The 23,058-nt window shown below is 45.1% G+C and overlaps 1 protein-coding gene across 2 annotated transcripts in view; it reads right to left on the bottom strand.

The window, feature by feature from the left end:
• Positions 1 to 23,058, bottom strand: part of SEMA4F (ssemaphorin 4F) — a 112,222-nt gene that overhangs the window by 38,154 nt on the left and 51,010 nt on the right. For both annotated transcript variants that reach the window (XM_038400561.2, XM_043512947.1), the window contains exon 3: positions 17,586 to 17,649. In XM_038400561.2, coding sequence (XP_038256489.2) covers positions 17,586 to 17,649 — 64 coding nt within the window. The remainder of the gene's footprint in view (positions 1 to 17,585; positions 17,650 to 23,058) is intronic.

Below are 23,058 nucleotides of genomic sequence, written 5' to 3'. Positions count from 1 at the left end.
CAAGGCTCTATCTCCTGTGTGCGATCTATTGCTGCCGCCACTGTTATGGTTGAACGAACACGACCTATTGTTTTGGGACACCCTCTGACTGTTTGGGTTCCTCATGAGGTTGAAGTTTTGCTAAAACAGCATTCTACCCAGGCTCTGTCTCCACAGCGAGCTCACAAGTACGAACTGATCTTGTTAGCTGCTGATAATATTACTTTACGTCGCTGCAACGTTCTTAATCCGGCCACGATGCTACCCCTTCCAGAGGACGGAACCCCACATCATGTGTGCATGGATGTTGTCGCGCAGGATGGTAAGCCCCATCCGGATCTGGTGGACACCCCTTTAACTGAACCCGATTTATTGCTTTTTACTGATGGATCCTCGTACTATTTAAAAGATTATCGGGTGTCAGGATATTCGGTTACTTCCCATACAGATGTTATCGAGGCTGCCCCCCTACCCCCTTCTTTTAGCGCTCAGAGTGCAGAGTTATATGCGCTTACCAGGGCTTGGTTATTGTCAGCAGGGAAAGCAGCTACTATTTATACGGACTCCAAGTATGCTTTCGGTGTCTGTCATGCTACGGGCCAGCTCTGGAAGTATAGAGGGTTTTTAACTTCCTCGGGTTTGTAAATCGCCAACGACCCGCTAATTTCTGCCCTCTTAGAGGCTATTCAAGCCCCACGCCAGGTAGCGGTGGTCAATTGTTATGCACATAGACAACCTGACAATTTTGTGTCAAGGGGAAATGCATTAGCTGATTCAGCCGCAAAGGCCGCAGCTTTACAACCTCTGGGAGTCTCTACCTCCCTCCCCTTGGAAGTATCCTTTCCATCAGCTGAGTGGTCGCTATTGTACGCTGATATATCCTCGTCAGAGCTACAGGATTGGAAGCGTTGGAAAGGATCAGAGGGCCCCGATAGGGTTTGGCGGATTGGAAATAAACCTATCCTCCCCCGGCGTTACTTGCTTGCAGTGGCTCATTACTTTCACTCTTTGGGCCATACTGGGATCCAGGGCATGGGGACAGCCATATTGAAGCATTGGGCCACACCCCATGTGTACGCCGCCGTTAAACGAGTTCAGTTCTTGCTCTACTTGCCTGGCCTTTTCTGCCCAAGCCCGATTCGATGTTGCCCTTAGGGGAGGGAGACCATGGGCGACCTTTCCATTCCAGCGCCTGCAAATGGATTATGCCGTAATGCCCAAATGCTTGGGGTTTCGCCACCTCCTCATCATCATGGACCAACTTTCTGGATGGCCTGAAGCGGTGCCAACCAGAAAGGCAGACGCCAGATCTGTAGTCAAGTTTTTGATGAAAGACATTGTACCTAGGTTTGGGGTCCCTAAAGTGATTGATTCAGATCGAGGCTCACATTTTACTGCAAAAATCTTAGAAGAGTTGTACCGGTGTTTGGGGATTACACGACAGTTACACACTCCATACCACCCTCAGTCCGCTGGACAGGTCGAGCGCATGAATCGCACTTTGAAGACAACAGTTGCAAAATTTTGCAGAGAAACTAAACTTAAGTGGCCAGATGTCTTGTCTATAGTACTATGGCACATACGGCGAACCCCACGGATGCCCCTGGGTCTATCTCCATTTGAGGTATTGTTTGGGAGACCAGCATTAGTTCCAGGAACTTATGTTCCGGCCCATGCTAGCCTTTTGGATGGAGATGAAACTTTGGCCAAATATGTTGCTAGACTACAGGAGGAGTTGGCTTGTAATCAATCCGAGGCACAGCTGTTTCAAACTGCCCCTCTGGGATTGCAGGTCCATTCCTTTAAACCAGGGGACTGGGTAATGATAAAAAAGATCCCTCAGGCAGATCCTTTGGAACCCCGGTGGGAGGGGCCCTATCAGGTATGGTTATGTACTTATTCTGCTTTGAAAGTTGCAGGTAAAGGCTCCTGGATTCACCATAGCTACGCTAAACTGGCCACGAGACCCCCATCCGGCCCTGATCCTGACTGATGAACTGCTTCATTAATAAACACTACTACCAACCCTTGGACCGAGCTCTCCAGCTATTGGGACCGTCATAGCCCACCAGGACTTTTCGTGTTCCTGTCTATTGGACTCCTATTGGGAGTATTGGTTTTTGTGTGGTATCGGGGAGGATGTCGTTATTGGTATGGTTTGCCTGGGGGTTCCTCCCCCTATTCCCAAGTTCAGTACAAGGATGGGTGGGTAATAGTTTCTTGAATCTGACTTGCTTTATTACCCGGAGTGTGAATCAAACACAGTGTTGGATATGTATCCATACCCCCACATATATTGGTCAAGGGGTCCCGCTAGTAGGGGTGCCTATCCCTTTTAATAAAACGCATTTGCCCATGTTGTGGGCCACTTTCAATTGGAATAGCACTATTCAAACATGGTCTATCGCCATGGTGACCGAGGGCAATTATGCGGTACGTGTAAAGCGCAGAAAAGGAATGAAAAACAGGAATTTTGTAGGAATTTTTATGAGGTGTAACCACACTACCACAATTGGCTCTGGGGCAGTACACGTTTCAAATTACTCAGGGGCCCCTTGGCCGGTCCCTGAAGGATCAGGCTGGTTCTGGTTGTGCAATCACACAGCTTATAAAATTCTCCCAGCAGATTGGGTTGGTACGTGTACTCTGGGGGTATTGTACCCGTGGTCACAGTACACCAAAATTACCCCGAAAAAGAATTCGCAATTTAGTATGGAGAAAACGACAAGAGGTTCCACAGAACCCCCTCGTTAACTGCCCAATGGGGTTTCATTCCTTCACACGATAGTTTTTACCGTGGTTGGGAGTTAGTGAATTAGAAAAGGCCATAGTTAACATATCGGCTGCCCTAGAATTGATGGCAAATGCCACCGCTGATGCTCTCTCTGCCCTTCAAATAGAAGTCACTCAGCTATCACAAACTGCCCTGCAAAACCGCCTAGCCCTGGATTACCTACTTGCAAATCAGGGCGGGGTCTGTGCTTTGGTAAATTCAAGCTGTTGTGTGTTTGTAAATCAACATGGCTGAGTCAAAACAGACATTCACATTTTACAACAGCAGGCAACAATATTCCATCATGTTAGTCTTGACAACACTAGCACTGGGTTCCAAGAAGTTTGGAACTGGCTTACGTGGTGGGTGCTAGATCTGGGTGTGTGGGGACAACGTATCTTGTATCTGATCTGTTTGGGTGTGATTGTATTTGTATTATTTTTTGTACGTATACAGTGTTGTAGTATATGTTGTCAACGGATTTCTTCTGCTCTAATATAATTAACTGACGTACAAAAGAAAAGGAGGGACTGTTGTGAAAGAGTTAAAAGAACTCTCATTTCTGTGGCTTTGTAGCAGGCTGCTCTGGCCTGGCCTTGACTCACTGTTTGGCAAGATAAGCAACTATCATGAAAAGGGCCTGGAGTTAGCAAAATTTTGTGTAAGCTTGTTATCGCAAGTGAAGGTTAGGCTTAAATTCAATAATAATGGGCTTTTTCTCATTGGCTGAAGAACTCTGTGCACGAGGGCAATGGAACCTACTGATTCGTGGAGGGGTTCGGGCACGAGGGCTGCATGCATCACCTACTCATATATATATGATGTGTAGACAATGCATAGGGTCCCCCTCTGACTAGCAGGGGGGCACCACGCTCGAGTGTAATAAACTTTGCAAAGACTGATCAGTGGTAACTCGTTTATGTGCCTCAGCCTAGACTCGAACTGTGTGTGACCTATTGGGTATAATTAGTAACAGTTTCTGTGCATGACCTATCAGCTGTAATTCACAACAAGGCTCAGGTGATCTTCAGCAGGATTCTGCCCGTTCCTAGAGAAGGGCAACAAGATTATGACTATCAACAGATGGCTCAGGCAGTGGTGCTATAAGGAGAGCTTTGGGACGCTGGCCAATGGGAGGCATTCATGGACAGAGGACAGTTCTTTCGGGATGGACTTCATCTGAATAGGGAAGGAAATAGACTTCTAGGATGGAGGCTGGCACAATGGATTAAAAGAGTTTTAAATTAGGAATTTGGGGGGAGATGGTTGGGAGATGTCCAGGTAATCTCCACACTGGATTTTGACATTGAAAGGGAAGAAAAAGTAAGAAAGGATACAGCCGTGGGTAGGAGAATGGATATAAGGAGAAAGGGCAGTATGGGTACCAGTCTAATAGGTCATACTGGCTGTAGAATGACCGTGCCTAATCAGGTAAAGAATGTGAGCGAGGCCAAACAGCAAAAATTAAGATGTTTGTACACCAATGTGTAACCTAGGTAATTAGGTGTAGCCTAGGTAACAAAATGGAGGGACTAGAGCTACTGGTGCAGGAAGTAAAACCAGATATTATAGGGATAACAGAAACATGGTGGAATAGTAGTCATGACTAGACTACAGGTATTGAAGGGTATGTGCTGTTTAGGAAAGAAAAATAAAGGCAAAGGTGTTGGAGTAGCATTGTATATCAATGATGAGGTAGAATGTAAAGAAATAAGAAGCGATGGAATGGATAAGACAGAGTCCGTCTGGGCAAAAATCACACTGGGGAAGAAAACTACTAGAGTCTCCCCTGTGATAGTGCCTAGGGTGTGCTATAGACTGCTGGGATCTAATTTGGATATGGATAGAGCCCTCTTAATGTTTTTAATAAAGTAAATACTAATGGAAACTGTGTGATCATGGGAGACTAACTTCCCAGATATAGACTGGAGGACAAGTGCTAGTAATAATAATAGGGCTCAGATTTTCCTAGATGCGAGAGCTGATTGATTCCTTCATCAAGTAGTTGCTGAACCGACAACAGGGGATTCCATTTTAGATTTGGTTTTGGTGAGTAGTGAGGACCTCACAGAAGAAATGGTTGTAGGGGACAACCTTGGTTCAAGTGATCATGAGCTACTTCAGTTCAAACTGAATGGAAGGATAAACAAAAATAAATCTGCGACTAGGGTTTTTGATTTCAAAAGGGCTGACTTTCAAAAATTAAGGAAATTAGTTAGGGAAGAATTAGTTGGACTGAAGAACTTATGGATCTAAAGGAGGCGGCGGCCTGGGATTACTTCAAATCAAATCTGAAGAAGCTATTGAAGCATCCCAAGAAAGAGGAAAAAATTCATAGGAAGGAGTTGTAGACCAAGCTGGATGAGCAAGCATCTCAGAGAGGTGATTAAGAAAAAGCAGAAAGCATACAGGGAGTGGAAGATGGGAGGGATCAGCAAGGAAAGCTACCTTACTGAGGTCAGAACATGTAGGGATAAAGTGAGAAAGGCTAAAAGTCAAGTAGAGTTGGACCTTGCAAAGGGAATTAAAACCAATAGTAAAAAGGTTCTATAGCCATATAAATAAGAAGAAAACTAAGAAAGAAGAAGTGGGACCATGAAACACTGAGGATGGAGTGCACGTTAAGGATAATCTAGGAATGGCCCAATATCTAAACAAATACTTTGCCTCAGTCTTTAATGAGGATCTTAGGGATAATGGGTAGCATGACAAATGGGAATGAGGATATGGAGGTAGATATTACCATATCTGAGGTAGAAGTGAAACTCTAACAGCTTAATGGGACTAAATCGGGGGGGCCAGATAATCTTCATCCAAGAATATTAAAGGAATTGGCACATGATATTGCAAGCCCATTAGCAAGAATTTTTAATGAATCTGTAAACTCAGGGGTTGTACCGTATGACTGGAGACTTGCTAACATAGTTCCTATTTTTAACAAAGGGAAAAAAAAGTGATCCGGGTAACTACAGGCCTGTTAGTTTGACATCTGTAGTATGCAAGGTCTTGGAAAAATTTTGAAGGAGAAAGTAGCTAAGGACATTGAAATCAATGGTAAATGGGACAAAATACAACATGATTTTACAAAAGGTAGATTGTGCCAAACCAACCTAATCTCCTTCTTTGAGAAAGTAACAGATTTTTTAGACAAAGGAAACGCAGTGGATCTAATTTACCTAGATTTCAGTAAGGCGTTCGATACTGTGCCACATGGGGATTTATTAATTAAATTGGAAAAGATGGGAATCAATATGAAAATTAAAAGTTGGATAAGGAATTGGTTAAAGGGGAGACTACAGCGGGTCATACTGAAAGGTGACCTGTCAGGCTGGAGGGAGGCTACCAGTGGAGTAGGATCGGTTTTGGGATCAATCTTATTTAATCTCTTTATTACTGACCTCGGCATAAGAAGTGGGAGTGTGCTAATTAAGTTTGCGGATGATACAAACCTGGGAGGTATTGCCAATTTAGAGATGGACCGGGATATCATACAGGAGGATCTGGATGACCTTGTAAACTGGAGTAATAGTAATAGGATGAAATTTAATAGTGAGAAGTGTAAGGTCATGCATTTAGAGATTAATAACAAGAATTTTCATTATAAGTTGGAGCGTAATGGAGGAGGAGAAGGACCTTGGCGTATTGATTGACCACAGGATGACTATGAGCCGCCAATGTGATATGGCTGTGAAAAAAGCTAATGCGGTTTTGGGATGCATCAGGCGAGATATTTCCAGTAGAAATAAGGTGGTGTTAGCACCGTTATACAAGGCTCTGGTGAGACCTGACCTGGAATACTGTGTGCAGTTCTGATCTCCCATGTTTAAGAAGGATGAATTCAAACTGGAACAGATACAGAGAAGGGCTACTAGGATGATCTGAGGAATGGAAAATCTGTCTTATGAAAGGAGACTTATGAAAGCTTGACTTGTTTAGCCTAACCAAAAGAAGGCTGAGGGCAGATACGATTGCTCTCTATAAATATATCAGAGGGATAAATACCAGAGAGGGAGAGGAATTATTTAAGCTCAGTACTAATGTGGACACAAGAACAAATGGATATAAACTGGCCATCGGGAAATTTAGACTTGAAATTACAACAAGGTTTCTAACCATCAGAGGAGTGAAGTTCTGGAACAGCCTTCCAAGAGAAGCAGTGGGGGCAAAAGACCTATCTGGCTTCAAGATTAAACTCAAATTTATGGAGGAGATGGTATGATGGGATAACATGATTTTGGCAATTAACTGATCGTTAACTATTCATGGTAAATAGGCCCAATGGCCTGTGATGGAATGTTAGATGGGGTGGGATCTGAGTTACTACAAACAATTCTTTCCTGGGTATCTGGCTGGTGAGTCTTGCCCACATGCTCAGGGTTCAGCTGATCGCCATATTGGGGGTCGGGAAGGAATTTTCCTCCAAGGCAGATTGGAAGAGGCCCTGGGGTTTTTTCACCTTCCTCTGCAGCATGGGGCATGGGTCACTTGCTGGAGGATTCTGTGCACCTTGAAGTCTTTAAACCGTGATTTGAGGACTTCAATAGCTCAGACATAGGTGAGAAGTTTATTGCAGGAGTGGGTGGGTGAGATTTGGTGGCCTGCATTGTGCAGGAGGTCAGACTAGATGATCATAATGGTCCCTTCTGACCTTAATATCTATGAGGTGGAAGGCCTGAAAGTCACTGGCATAAGGTGGTGGTGGAAGCATTACTGTCTCACCCAGGAATGAAGGAGGAGTGAGTTTCCCTCAGTCTGGGGGTTCTCCTGCTCCTGGATTCATAGATTCATAGATACTAAGGTCAGAAGGGACCATTCTGATCATCTAGTCCAACCTCCTGCACAGCGCAGGCCACAGAATCTCACCCACCCACTCCTATGAAAAACCTCACCTATGTCTGAGCCATTGAAGTCCTCAAATCATGGTTTAAAGACTTCAAGGAGCAGAGAAGCCTCCCTCAAGTCAACCATGCCCCATGCTACAGAGGAAGGCGAAAAACCTCCAGGGCCTCTCCAATCTGCCCTGGAGGAAAATTCCTTCCCGACCCCAAATATGGCAATCAGCTAAACCCTGAGCATATGGGCAAGATTCACCAGCCAGATACTACAGAAAATTCTTTCCTGGGTAACTCAGATCCCATCCATCTAATATCCCATCTCAGGGGATTAGTCCTATTTACCCTGAATATTTAAAGATCAATTACTTACCAAAATCCCATTGTCCCATCATACCATCTCCTCCATAAACTTATCAAGTAGAATCTTAAAACCAGATAGATCTTTTGCCCCCACTGCTTCCCTTGGAAGGTTATTCCAAAACTTCACTCCTCTGATGGTTAAAAACCTTCGTCTGATTTCAAGTCTAAACTTCCTGATGGCCAGTTTATACCCATTTGTTCTTGTGTCCACATTGGTGCTGAGCTTAAATAATTCCTCTCCCTCTCCTGTATTTATCCCTCTGATATATTTATAGAGAGCAATCATATCTCCCCTCAACCTTCTTTTAGTTAGGCTAAACAAGCCAAGCTCCTTAAGTCTCCTTTCATAAGACAAGTTTTCCATTCCTCGGATCATCCTAGTAGCCCTTCTCTGTACCTGCTCCAGTTTGAATTCATCCTTTTTAAACATGGGAGACCAGAACTGCACACAGTATTCTAGGTGAGGTCTCACCAGTGCCTTGTATAATGGTACTAAAACCTCCTTATCCCTACTGGAAATGCCTCTCCTGATGCATCCCAAAACCACATTAGCTTTCTTCACAGCCATATCACATTGGCAGCTCATAGTCATCCTATGATCAACCAATACTCCAAGGTCCTTCTCCTCTTCTGTTTAGCGGCCCCACTTCTTCTTTCTTAGTTTTCTTCTTATTTATATGGCTATAGAACCTTTTACTATTGGTTTTAATTCCCTTTGCAAGGTCCAACTTGACTCGACTTTTAGCCTGTCTCACTTGATCCCTACATGTTCTGACCTCAATTAGGTAGCTTTCCTTGCTGATCCCTCCCATCTTCCACCCCCTGTATGCTTTCTGCTTCTTCTTAATCTAAGATGCTTGCTCATCCAGCTTGGTCTACAACTCCTTCCTATGAATTTTTTCCCCTTTCTTGGGATACAGGCTTCCGATATCTTCTGCAGCTTTGATTTAAAGTAATCCCAGGCCTCCTCTACCTTTAGATCCATAAGTTCTTCAGTCCAACTAATTCTTCCCTAACTAATTTCCTTAATTTTTGAAAGTCAGTCTTTTTGAAATCAAAAACCCTAGTTGCAGATTTATTTTTGTTAATCCTTCCATTTAGTTTGAACTAAATTAGCTCATGATCACTTGAGCCAAGATTGTCCCCTACAACCATTTCTTCTATGAGGTCCTCGCTACTCACCAAAATTAAATCTAAAATGGCATCCCCTCTAGTCGGTTCAGCAACTACTTGATGAAGGAATCCATCAGCTATCGCATCTAGGAAAATCTGAGCCCTATTATTATTATTACTAGCACTGGTCCTCCAGTCTATATCTGGGAAGTTAAAGTCTCCCATGATCACACAGTTTCCATTAGTATTTACTTTATTAAAGGTTTCAGAGTAGCAGCCGTGTTAGTCTGTATTCGCAAAAAGAAAAGGAGTACTTGTGGCACCTTAGAGACTAACAAATTTATTAGAGCATAAGCTTTTGTGAGCTACAGCTCACTTCATCGGATGTATTTCCGATGCATCTGATGCATCCGATGAAGTGAGCTGTAGCTCACGAAAGCTTATGCTCTAATAAATTTGTTAGTCTCTAAGGTGCCACAAGTACTCCTTTTCTTTTTACTTTATTAAAGACATTAAAAAGGGCTCTATCCATATCCAAATTAGATCCCGGAGGTCTACAGCACACCCCAAGCACTATCATAGGAGAGGCTTTACTAGTTATCTTCCCCAATGTAATTTTTGCCCAGACGGACTCTGTCTTATCCATTGCATCCCTTCTTATTTCTTTACATTCTACCTCATCATTGACATACAATGCTACTCCACCACTTTTACCTTTGTTTCCGTCTTTCCTAAACAGCACATACCCTTCAATACCTGTAGTCCAGTCATGACTACTATTCCACCATGTTTCTGTTATCCCTATAATATCTGGTTTCACTTCCTGCACCAGTAGCTTTAGTTCCTCCATTTTGTTACCTAGGCTCCTCGCATTGGTGTATAAACATCTTAATTTTTGCTGTTTGGCCTCGCTCACATTTTGTACCCTATTAGGCACAGTCATTCTACAGCCAGTATAACCTATTAGACTAGTATCCACACCGCCCTCGCTCCTTATATACATTCTCCTACCCACGGCTGTATCCTTTCTTACTTCGTCTTCTTCCCTCTCAATGCTAAAATCTGGCGTGCAGATTTCCTCGACATCTCCCAACCATCTCCCCCTAATTCCTAGTTTAAAGCTCTCTTTATCAGTTGTGCCAGCCTTGATCGTAGAAGTCTATTTCCTTCCCTACTCAGATGAAGTCCATCCCGAGAGAACTGTCCTCTGTCCATGAATGCCTCCCAGTGGCCATACATCCCAAAGCCCTCCTTATAGCACCACTGCCTAAGCCATCTGTTGACAGTCATAATCTTGTCACACCTTTGTTGCCCTTCTCTAGGAACAGGAAAGATCCCGCTAAAGATCACCTGAGCCTCAATGTCCTTAAGCGTCTTCCCCAGCCTAGCATAGTCTCCCTTAATACTTTCCAGCGAAAATCTAGCCGTATCATTTGTTCCCACATGAAGGATAATTAGGGGATTCTTTCCCACTCCCTTTAGGATCCTTTTCAACCTCAGGTCTACATCCCGTACCTTAGCACCTGGAAGACAGCACACCCTTCTATTCTCTGGATCAGCTCTAGTTACAGGCCTGTCTATTCTTCTCAATAAAGAGTACCCGATCACATAGACCTGCCTTTTCCTGGTGACGGTGCTATTCTCCAGTCTCTCCCCTGTTCCCTCTGGCTGCAAGTTCTTTCCATTCCTATTTTCCCTTATAATCCTCTTCAACCCATCCTGTGTCCTTCTGGGGCTCATATTTGGTGTAGTCTCCATTGACTCTTCCGCTTTTCCTATAGGACTAGCCTCTCTTCTCTTCTTCCTTACCCTTCCACCTTCAACAAGTATCTGCTGAGCCCCTTCTTCATTTTCCAACTCTGCAAACCTATTCCTAAGCTCTGTTTCTCCTTCACTAGCCTGTCTTTTCCTCTGCCTGGATCTTTTAGTCACATGCTTCCACTGACCACTTTCCTCACCCAGTCTCCCCTCAAAATTCCCCAGCCCTGCTTCCATCCGTGAGTCTGAGCTTTTCCCTTCAGATACCTCGTATCTTTGCTCCATCATCTGCTCAAACCCCTTCCTAAACTCAACGAGACTTTCCACCTGCATCTCCAAACCTCGGATCTTTTCCTCCATCCGCTCTATCAGACGGCATTTCATGCAGAAAAAAGTCTTACCGGTTCCCCCCTCCAGGATCATGTACATACCACAGCTTCCATATCCAGTCATCCTCAATGTGTCTTCCACTACAGGGAGTCACTCCCACAGCTGCCTCTGTATATGTCATCGCCTTCCCACCTAAATCCTGTTAATCTGGGAAACACAAGCCACACCAAAAAGACCACCCCCCCCAGCAAAAGCAAACCCCAAACAAGCACCACAATACAAACTCCCCTTGCAAACTCCCACTCAAACTCCCCTGTTTAGAGCTCTGTTTGCTAGCTCCTGTGCCACTGCAGCTGTCTGTGCCGCTGCCTGACTGGCTGGCTACCTTTATAGGACCTCTAGTCAGAAGCCCCACCCCCTAATCAGGGCTCAGCTGCTCTCCCAGCACAAAGCCCCTACACACACACACAAATACTAAAAAATACAAAACCAAATACAACTACCTTCTTCTCCAACAGAACTCCCACTCAAACTCCCCTGTTTAGAGCTCTGTTTGCTAGCTCCTGTGTCTCCTGGTGCTAAGGAGGCATAAGGTAAGGGACGGAGATCCTGTGGTACTGAAGGTTAGTCAGTGCCTATGAATGATGCAGTATCAGTGGGCACTCTCTCTCTTTCTGGTTGGAACCCTATCAAATTGTTCACTGAGGTGACCAGGGATTGCAGCAACCCCACTGAGTGGGTGGATAGAGGACCACAGACAGTAACAACTCCAGGTTTGAGGATACCTGGTGAGGTCCAAAACAGAATAGTGGTGTGATGAAGTTGGAGATTTTTGTAGTGTTTTACATGAATAGCAGGTGCGCGCCTCAGTTTCCCTGTGTGCTGAATGTTTAGCAAGGTGATGGGAGAGGGTTTGTTGTTGCAGAGAACCAGCTGTGACCTTGTCTTGTGGCTGGGACCCCCAGACAACGGCCTGGAGAAGGGGAACCCTAACATCTGGTGACGAAGAGGCCCACCCCTGCCTGGCCGTCAGCTGTTTCTGGCCAGGGGAGGACAAAGGGTTGAGGAGAGAGGACCCCGGTGACATGACCAATCAAATCCAGCCAGAGGGGAACAAAGGATGGAAGAGAGGGCCCCAGCAACCTGTTTACCTGGGACAGAAGACAAAGGACAGGGGAGGAGCTGTTGGGGCCAGGATGCCCAGCTGGAAAGCTCAGGGTCTCTGGACTGGAAAGAGAGAGAGAGAGCAGGCAGAGCCCACCTGCATGCAGGGGAGACTTAGATGTACTGTGCTGAGGGAGGCCAGGCCTGAGGGTCCTGAGAGTTTCTTATGCTGTGTTCAGACGCTCAATAAACCCTCCTGTTTTTACACTGGCTGAGAGTTGCTCCGGCCTAGAGAACAGGGTTGCATTAGTCCCTCTGGGAGTGGAGGCACCGGGGGTCCAGAGTGAGTAGACTCCCTGAAGGGGCCCATGGGGAGAGACAGGCATGCTAAGGGTCAGAGAGGTGTGGTTCCAGGAGGCAGAGGGGCTTAACCCCCAAGAGAGAGTGGACCGCCAAGAAGGGCTGTTACACTGAAGGGGGTTCTTCCCAGGGACCATATGGAGCCAAGAATGGGCACGACCTGTGAGTCCGTGACAAGTGGGTGTGGTGGTCAGGTGCCAAAAAGATCCCTGTACCAAGACCTATGAGTCTGAAGAAAAATCATCCCCTGGGCTGAAGGGGAAGCCTCAGACATAGTTGCCAGTACCAAGGCTGGAGGTCCAACTGGGATTCAATCTGTCTGCATGGTCCTGGGGAAAAGACCCTGTTAAAGAACCATAGCAGGGGAGACTCCTGTTCCTCAGTACAAACAGATCCTCCAAGACAGAAATCTGGAGGATTATGGTGTCTAGAAGACTGACTCGCTACCAGGGCCTGACATTGCCAAGATGGTGAGCACTGTACCGGTGAGGTTTGTAGAGGAGCTTCTCTAACCTCAGAGCCCTGGTGTCATGGAGGTGAAGGTACCGAGGCGTGTAGGAGGATAAGTTCGTGCAACTTATCTGGGCCTTCTATTTAACACCCTCTTTAGTCCCTAATTGACTGAAAAGGAGTTTATCATCCTACTTTTTCCAATAGCACACTGCCCTTGCCCCATGGAGCCCAGGACCCAGATCAGCACAGTTCAGATGAGGCAGTAAGGAATTTGCTGATAAGCTCCATGTGGTTTTAATGAAGAGGGAGAGGAGATTGTCTGGCATCAAGAGAAAGGGGCAGGCAACTGGGGAAGCACAGAGGGTATGACGCAGGCTGAAGTAGACAGGTGGGAGGGAGAGAAGAGGCTCAGGCTCAAGCTGCATTATGCAGAGACCTGACAGAGTGCACAAAGCCTATGAAGGGGTATACAGAGAGAAGGGACGTGGCCAGAGCAGCTCAAGAGGAAGAGAACTCTGTAGCTATGATAGCCTGGGGGTCCCTTTGTCCAGGACTCTGGGGAACATCACAGACAAGTGAAAATTCCCATTTCCCTACCACAAATCCATAGATTCCAAAGCCACAAGAGATCATTAGGATCATCTAGTCTGACCTCCTGTATAACCCAGGCCAGAGACCTGCCCCCAAATAATGCCTAGAGCAGAACTTTTAGAAAAACATCCTGTCTTGGTTTACAAATTGTCAGTGATGGAGAATCCAGCATGACCCTTGGTAATTATTCCAATGGCTAATTACCCTTAGTCCAAATTTTACACCTTATTTCCAGTCTGAATTTTTCTAGCTTCAGCTTCCATCCATTGGATCATGTTATAACTTTCTCTGCTAAATTGAAGAACCCATTATTAAATATTTGTTACCCATGTTACTTAAAAACTTTGATCAAGTCACCCCTTAACCTTCTCTTTAAGATAATATATTGAGTTCCTTCAGCCTCTCACAATAATGCACGTTTTCTAATCCTTAAATCCAGCAGTTCCCAAACTGTGGTCACAACCCCTAATGGGGTCACACCATCAGCAAATAGGTCATGGCAATCTCTACTGTGTGGAACATATGTGCGAGGTGACACTGTATGGAGGATGACATCTTGCTCTACAAAATGGCATCCTCCATGCCGTCTGGGGTCCCAGGAAGAAATGATTAAAATGGGGTTGCGCCGGCAAAAAGTATGGGAATCCCTGCTTTAATCATTCTTGTGGCTCTTCTCTGAACTCTCTCCAAGAAGGCTGTTGATAAATTGAATTGTAGACAACAGAACTGGACACAGTATTGCAGCAGTAGTTGCATCAGTGCAAAACAGAGGTAAAATAATCTCTCTGCTCCTATCCAAGTTTGCTGTGTTTATATGTACATACAAGGATATTAGCTCTTCTGGTCATAGCATCACAGTGGGAGCTCATGTTCAGCTGATTATCCACCATGACTCCCAAATTTTTTTCAGAGTCAATGCCACCCATCCTGTAAGTATGGCCTACATTCTTTGCTCCTAGATGTATCAAAAATATCAAACACGCTAGCAGAACGTTACAAAAAGCTCTCAAAAAACTGAGTGACAGGGCAACAAAGTGGCGATGAAATTCAACCTTGAGGAGTGCAAAGTAATTCACATTGGAAAACATAATCCTAACTACATATATAAGACAATGGGGTCTAATTTAGTTGTTACCACTCAAGAAAGATCTTGGAGTCATTGTGGATAGTTCTCTGAAAACATCTGCTCAATGTGCAGCGGCAGTGAAAAAAGCGAACAGAATGTTAGGAACCATTAGGAAAGGAATAGATAATAAGACAGAAAACATCATAATGCCACTATGTAAATCTATGTTACACCCACATCTTGAATACTGCATGCAGTTCTGGTCAATCCATCTAAAAAAGATACATTTGAATTGGAAAAGGTACAGAGAAGGGCAATGAAAACAATTAGGGGAACAGAACATCTTCCATATAAAGAGATTAATTAGATTGGAACTGCTTATCTTAGAAAAGAGAAAAAAAAGATATGATAGAGGTCTATTCAATTATGAATGGCACAGAGGAAGTAAATAGGGAAGTGTTATTTATCTCTTCACACAAGACAAGCAGCAGGGGTCATCCAATGAAAGTAATAGGCAGCAGGTTTTAAACTAAAATAAGGAATTACTTCTTCACACACAGAACTTGGTGCCACAGGATATTGTGAAGGCCAAAAGTATAACTGGGTTCTAAAAAACAATTAGGTAAATTCATGGAGGATGGGTCCATCAATAGCTATAGCCAAGATGGCCAGGGACGCAGCCCCAGCTCTGGGTGTCCCTAAATCTCTGACTGCCAGAAGCTGGAACTGGACGACAGGGGATGGATCACTCGACAATTGCCCTGTTCTGCTCACTCCTTCTGAACTATCTGGCAGTGAGCATTCTCAGAGACAGGATACAAGGCTAGACCCAGTGTGACCATTCTTATGTTCTCATACATTTACATTTCACTGTATTAAACACACACATTCTTTGCTTGCATACAGCTTACCAAAGAAGCCAGATCACTCTGAATCAGTGACCTGTCCTCTTCATTTACCACTCTCCCATGTTTTGTGTCATCTGCAAATTTTATCAGTAATCGTATTTTCTTCCAGGTCACTGATATAAATGTTAAATGGCAACGGGCCAAGAATTGATCCTGTGAGACCCCCTGGAAATACACCCGCTTGATGAGAATTCCCTGTTTATAATTAAACTGAGACCTATGAGTTAGCCAATTTTTAATCAATTTAATATGTGCCATCTTAAATTTATATTGTTCTAGTTTTTTAATCAAAATTCCATGTGGCACAAAGTCAACTGACCTATAGAAGTGTAAGTATTACATCAACACTATTACCTTTATCAAACAAGCTTGTGATCTTGTAAAAATAAATAAATAAAAATATATTACATTAGTTGACAGAATCTATTTTCCATAAATCCATGTTGATTAGCATCAATCATATTTAAGGCTACATTAAAGTCATGGGTGTTTTTAGTAAGAGTCTTGGACAGGTCACAGGCAGGAAAAAATTCATGGCCTGTGAACCATCCATGACTTGCACTATATACCCCGATGAAATCTTGGGTGGGGGAGAGGGAGGGGGGCAGCCCAAAGGCACTGCTGGTGCTGGGGGAGGCAGTGTGTGGCCAGGGACCCCCAGCTGATGCTGGGGGAGGAGGGTGCAGTGGCCCGAGACTGCCCCAGCAGTGGCCAGTGCGACTGGCCTAGGGGGCTGCCTGAACTGCTCAGGTAGCCCACAGGCAAGACGCACCAGCCACTGCAGAACTCTCAGAGGTCATGGAAAGTCATGGAATCTGTGACTTCTGTGATCTCCGTGACAAACTTGCAGCCTTAATCATAGTATCCTCTTTTACTTCTTTATTAACTGAGCCCTCTATCAGTCACTCTATTATCTTGCCTGGGATCAACATCAGACTCACAGGCCTATAATTACCTGGGTCATCCTGTTTTCCCCTTTTTAAAAATTGCCACATTAGCTGTCTCCCAGTTTCCTGGCACTTCCCTAGTGTTCCAAGACTTATTGAAAATCAACATTAACAGTTCAGCGAGTTCCTCATACAGCTCTTTTAACTTGTATCCAAGAGTTTTATCTGGACCAGGAGATTTAAAAATATCTGACTTTAATAGCTTCTGCTTAACATCTTCCAGAGATACAAGTGGAATGGAAAGAGTGTTATAACCGTATGATGAGACTGTATCATCTGTTCTTCCCCAAATACAGAACAGAAATATTTACTGAACAGTTTGGCCTTTACTGAATTACCATTGTCAGGATTCTTTTTGTTCCTAATATATTTTTAAAACTCTTTATTGCCCTTAAATCTGCTGGCAATATAGATTTCTCCTTGTTACATTGTACTTCCCTAATCAGTTTTCTACAATTCCTAACTTCTTATTTACATTCATAACCATCAATTTCCCCTTTCTTCCATGTGTTATATATTGCATTTTTGAAGGTGTCTTCCCTCTAAACCAGGCAGGTTTTGTAACCAGGATGGCCTTCTTCCTCAAAGGTCATATTGAAGATAGGCTGCTGTTTCAGGACTAAATGTGACCCATACATTGCCCTGGAGCCCATAGGAGAAGGAAAGCAGACTAGAACATGGCCCTGACTCAACCTCCTTTTGCATACATTCAGAGCCTACAGCCTGGTGACCCAGCATACTGTGAAAAGAACTACGGGCAAGTCTCATCTTACGCACATTTAACATGTGCGAATTCTGCTTTGTGCAGTTGGGGGGGAGGGGGGCAAGAACAACAACAATTTAAATACTGTACCTGTAGAGCGGGCGATTCAGCCCACCATTACACTCGATGCAATTTTGACTATACGTGATTTTCACTTTATGCACTGACTGCGGAACGTAACCCCAGCGTAAGATGAGACTCGCCTGTACTAAGGGCTGCCCCACAGCCCTGCCCTACCCCGGTACCTGCCTCTTTTTTTCCCTTCCTTGTGCAGGAATCTCGATGATTCTTAGGCACTTCCCAGGAGATCTGAAAAAAAAGCAAGAAACTTCAATGTCAATTATCCTTCCAGCATTGCAGGCCACCCACGCTCAGAACTGCCCATGCTGCACACAGGACTGGAACCCGCCCTGCTGGGCACTGCACAGACACTGGAGAGACACTCCTTGCCCAAGCAGCTGACAAACACACACAGGAGGAAAGAACAGCCAAAGCCAACATGGACTCCTTCACTGTCACAGATTCTAAGCCCAGAACAGACCCCTGTGATCTTTTAGTCTGGTCTCCTATACAACACAGGCCAGAGATCATCAACACAATCATTCCCATTTGAACCAGAGCATATATTTTAAATAAGAACCCTTTACCCCAGCTCAGACTCAGCCCATCCATAGTTAACTGCTTGACTGCTTACAGCTGCTGTATGCAGTGTTGCTGTAGCCATGTTGGTCCTAGGGTATTGGAGACACAAGGTGGGTGAGGTAATACCTTTTATTGGACTAACTTCTGCTCGTGAGAGACAAGCTTTTGAGCTACATAGAGCTCTTGCTTAGGTCTGGGAAAGGCACTCAGAGTGCAGAAGTAGATCTTGAGGGGACTACAAATGTGGGGTGGTGGGGAGAAAGCACAGTGTGAGAAGCTGCCCAACAGGCAGACAAGTTGGAGTTTGAGAGGGACAACTGAGATGAGAAAGCAGAGAAGCGCAGGGCTGGGAAGAGAGCCAAAGGGAGGACAAGGAAGTTGTTTTGATGCAGTAGAACATGGGGAGCCAGTAGAGGGACTCATGGAAGGGGTAGGTTTTTCCAAGTGCCTGGCCAGTAAGATGATCCCAACAGTTGCATGAGCAGAGTGCATGAGGTATGAGGTGAGTGTCCAGGAGGCTGGAGAGGAGGAAATTGCAGTCATAAGAGTGGAGAGGGGCCAGAAGGGTTTTCCCAGTGTGAACAGAGAAAAAGGCTGGATCTTAGAGGTGTTATTTAGGAAAAACAGTCTGGGTGTGAGGGGAGAGGAAGGTGTCTAAGGTGATAATCACGTGACAGGGAGGATGGGGTGTTTGAAAGGAAAGATCAGGAGCTTGGTTTTGGCAGATGAGACAGAGAGATGGGCTGAGGTATGCGATGCATGGAGGAAGGCAGGAGCAAAGCAGCAGATCTGCGAGACATCAGCACAAAGATGGTAGCTGAAGCTGGGTCAGCAGACGAGGTCACCTAGCAAGAAGGTCAGAAAAGAAAGAGAAAAGGTCCAGGGTCGAGCCCTATGGAGTCCCATGGAGAGAAGGAGGGCAAGAGGAGCAGTAGCCAAGAGGCAGGAGGATCCAGGACAAGATAATACTGTGGAAGCCATGAGAAGACAAGGATTACATGGAGGAGAGTGCAATCGATGGTGCCAAAAGCAGCTAAGCTGTCAAGGAGGATGGTGGGACTCTTGCCCCAAGGTCTGGCAATGACAGCCGGGGTGACAGCAGCATCAGGAATTGGGAGAAGGGGACCCAGTATGGACCCGTGGCAGAGCAGCCGGGGGCATGAAGACAAGAGGCCTGGAGACCAGAGCATGTTCGTATTGTCCAAGAAGAGGGCAGGAAGCAGTGGTGAGGGAGTTTAGAAGCCATGAGGGGTTAAGGTCAATGCAGAAGGTGGAGGAGCTAGAGGTAGAAAGTGACCGAGGGACCTCACAGTGAATTGTTTCCTTTGAACAGTCTCCCAAGATCATGCAAAGAGGGAGGAGGTAGTCCTAGGTTGTGAGTAAGCAACAGGGTCACATGTCTGCAAGAGTACTGCCAATTGCAAAGACAGAGGAGGAGAGAGTGAATTTGTCTGTGCAATTGTGAAGTTCTCCCCAGAGTGGTTGGCACCACAGGAGTGGAAGAATAGGGATGGGCTTTGCTGTGGGAGAGATGTGCACAGGACATTGGGGCAGATGCGGGGGGATTGAGTTAAACACCTATCATAGAATATCAGGGTTGGAAGGGACCTCAGGAGGTCATGTAATCCAACCCCTGCTCAAAGCAGGACCAATTCCCAATTTTTGCCCCAGATCCCTAAATGGCCCCCTCAAGTATTGAGCTCACAACCCTGGGTTTAGCAGGCCAATGCTCAAACCACTGAGCTATCCCTCCCCCCCACGTTAATCTCTTTTTGCTTTTGTACTTTAGTTATTTCCTATTGATCATCACTTGCTGATAGCCATTAAAACATGTTGATGATTTGCAACTAAATATAGCCTTTACACTAAATTTGGCACTTTTTGCTAACCAGGAGGATACACTATATCAATACACATTTATTTAAGCAATTATATAGATTAATTTAAATGTATTCAGTTTCAAAATTTTTTACTTTTTTATTATATTAGAAAATGGTGAATGATGCATGTGTAACAAGATTAATTCCCCCCCCACTTGATTTGTGTCAAACTATTTGAATGGAAAGTCAAATTCAATTAAAATATACAAAAGACAGCATTTAAAATAATTAAATAAAACTACCAAAAAAATATCAGATCATCAAACACATGTTTTACATTTAAAACTGATTAAACAAAGGAAACAATTTGTAGTTAGTGAATTGAACTCTTGTTTCTGGTCACCATATCCTTCAAGATTTTCGAACTAGTAGACCTCATCCTCTCACATCTCATTTTCATCCATACATTAAAGGAGGAAAATCTGTTACTTTCCTGTTTTGCAACCACTGGTCTTGAGATGCGTTTGCTCATGTCTATTTCACTCAGGTGTGTGCATTTGAATCTGAATTTTCTCTGTAGCAGTACCTGCCAGGGCAGAGCATGTGCCTTGCACCTCCTTATGGTTCTAGCCAAGAGCACAAAGGGCAGAGACACCCCGACAGTCCCTCAGCTCCTTCGCACTGGAATACTGATGAAATAGACTCTGAAGCAGAGGGAAAGGAGGGCGGGTGGTAGGACAGACATGTGCAAGAACATCTCAAAGAACAAGTTACAACACAGAAACCAACCTTTCTTCGATTGATTGCACATGTCCATTCCACCTAGGTGAGTCTCAAGCAGTACTCTGTGGGGGCCGGGGGAGGGAAAGAGAGGCAGAGCTTGGAATCTATTTGAAAAGGGATTACAGCACTACTCTCCCAAATCAGCTCTAGAGGCTCAAGCAATAACATAACGCTTAGTGAAGGTCTGTGCGGACAACCAAGTTGCCACTTTGCAAATGTCCAGAATAGATATATTCCTTGAGAAGGCCAGTGAAGTTACTTGGGCACTCTCAGAATGAGCTGTCAATTTGTGTGGGGTCAGGCATTACCTACAACACAACAGCAGGTTAGCCAGTGAGAGAGTTTGAGCTGAAACTGCTGGTCACAGATTCATGGATTCCAAGGCCAGAAGGGACCATTGAAATCATCTAGTCTGACCTCTTGTACAACAGGCCAGAGAACCTCCCAAACCTAATTCCTAGAGCATACCTTCTGGAAAAATATCCGCTCTTGATTTAAAAACTGTCAGGGATGGAGAATCCACCACGACCCCTGGGAATGTAACGAAGTTCAATATTCAGCCCCTTTTAAGAACGCAAGAATGGCCATACTGGGTCAGACCAAAGGTATTCTGTCTACCAACAGTGGCCAATGCCAGGTGTCCCAGAGGGAGTGAACCTAACAAGTAAGGATCGGTGATCTCTCTCCTGCCATCCATCTCCACCCTCTGACAAACAGAGGCTAGGAACACCATTCCTTACCCATCCTGGCTAATAGCCATTAATGGACTTAGCCTCCATGAATTTATCCAGTTCTCTTTTCCGAGCCTGTTTTTACTCCCTTCCTCAGGCCTTAAACAAAATCCCCTCTCTAAGATTAGGCCACTCCACCTGTGGCTGATGGGGCGGTGGGAAACACAGGCCTGCCCACTACTCCAGGTCCCAATCCAACTCCAGAGACCATATAAATAGCAGCCCCCTACCATGTCCATATAACTAATTGCTACTGTTTCCCTGGGCCAGTTCCCCACGGCCCCTCAGCTTCTCCCTTAAATAAGACTTCAGCCCTAGGTTAAGTCCCAGCCAAGAGCAAATCCCTGCTCCTCTGGTCTCTGTCAGTAGACAGACTCATACTGGCCCTGCAGCTTCTTTTAAATGAGCTTTCCAGGCCCTAACTGGCTGCTTCTCTGCAGCCTCTTTCTGATTGACTACATCCTACACAGCTGCTCTTGTCAGCTTGGAGGACTCACCTCCACTGCTCCTTTCTGGGACGGTGTGTGGTAGGACCACAAGGCCTCCAGCAGGGGGCCTCTGGTCCTAATACACCCCATTGCAGAGACAAAACCAACAAAACAAAGAGAACCACTGTCTATGCTAACTATTCACACTAACTACTATCTATTATTTGCAACAAACAACAACAACAACAAAAACAAAAAGTTAAAATCCTTACAAGCAGCTCCAACTTGTAGCCAAAAGCAGTGAGAAGGAATTGAGGAAGGTTCAGGGGAGCTCTGCCTTCTATATCCTTGGCTGAAAGCATGAGGAAGCACAGGACATATGCTCCACCCTGACAGGTACTGCTACAGAAAGCTCTCTTGCTTGAGTACACATACGCCTAAGTTGAACAGACATGTGCAGTCACTCAAAGAAGAAAATAAATGGTCCAGCTTTTTCAATTCCCAATCAGCTTCTCAACCTTGAATGAATTAGTTGAATAAACTGAAGTGAAGCAAATATTCTCTCTGAACCTGCTGGTTTAGCACTTCCGCAAACTCTGGACCCAGGTGCTCAGCTAGTGACTTCCACCAGTGGTGTAGCCAGGTAGAACAAACAGGGGGAGCGGACATAAAAAGAGGTGCCACCCGCTTGTACTCACTGGGCGGCACTCCAGGTCCTTGGTGGCACTGAAGGCCCTCACTGCCGAAATGCCGCCGAGGACCCAGAGCGAGCGAAGGCCCTCACCACCGAACCCGGAGCGCTTGAAGGCCCCCCACCGCTGGAGTGCTGGACCCACCGCTGAAGACCCAAAGTGCCTCCGGGTGAGTAAAAATGAAAAAAGGTGCCAAAAAATGAAAAAAGGCGCCACTTGTGCTCATGGGGGAGCGGCTGCACCCCCCGGCTACGCTACTGACTTCCACCAGTTCAGGCCTTTAACTTTCTTTAAAACTTTGGCAGCAAACATACTGCATGAGTATTATTTTATTTAAATGACATCAATTAGAGTACGTCTAGGCCCTAGTATAGGTTGCAATCATTTCAAATTAAATTTTAAAGTGTTTTTAGAAAAGTATTTAAGTAAAAAAACAAACCAACCATTTGTAACCCCCTGGGTAGAGGGATTCTACAACACTCAGTGGAGAAGGGAGCTAGACCCGCAGAGAGGTCATGGACATCAATGGACTGGAATGAGCGATGATAATGGAAACAAGACAGTGGCCAGAGTGGCAATGCAGAAATGGAGAGGTTCTTGGCTGGGAGAGTGACTGACTTGA

The sequence above is a fragment of the Dermochelys coriacea genome, chromosome 4 (genome assembly GCF_009764565.3).
Source record: "Dermochelys coriacea isolate rDerCor1 chromosome 4, rDerCor1.pri.v4, whole genome shotgun sequence".
NCBI classification, from domain to species: Eukaryota; Metazoa; Chordata; order Testudines; family Dermochelyidae; genus Dermochelys; species Dermochelys coriacea.
Note: the sequence above shows the minus strand (reverse complement) of the source record. Positions and strands in the feature narration are given on the sequence as shown.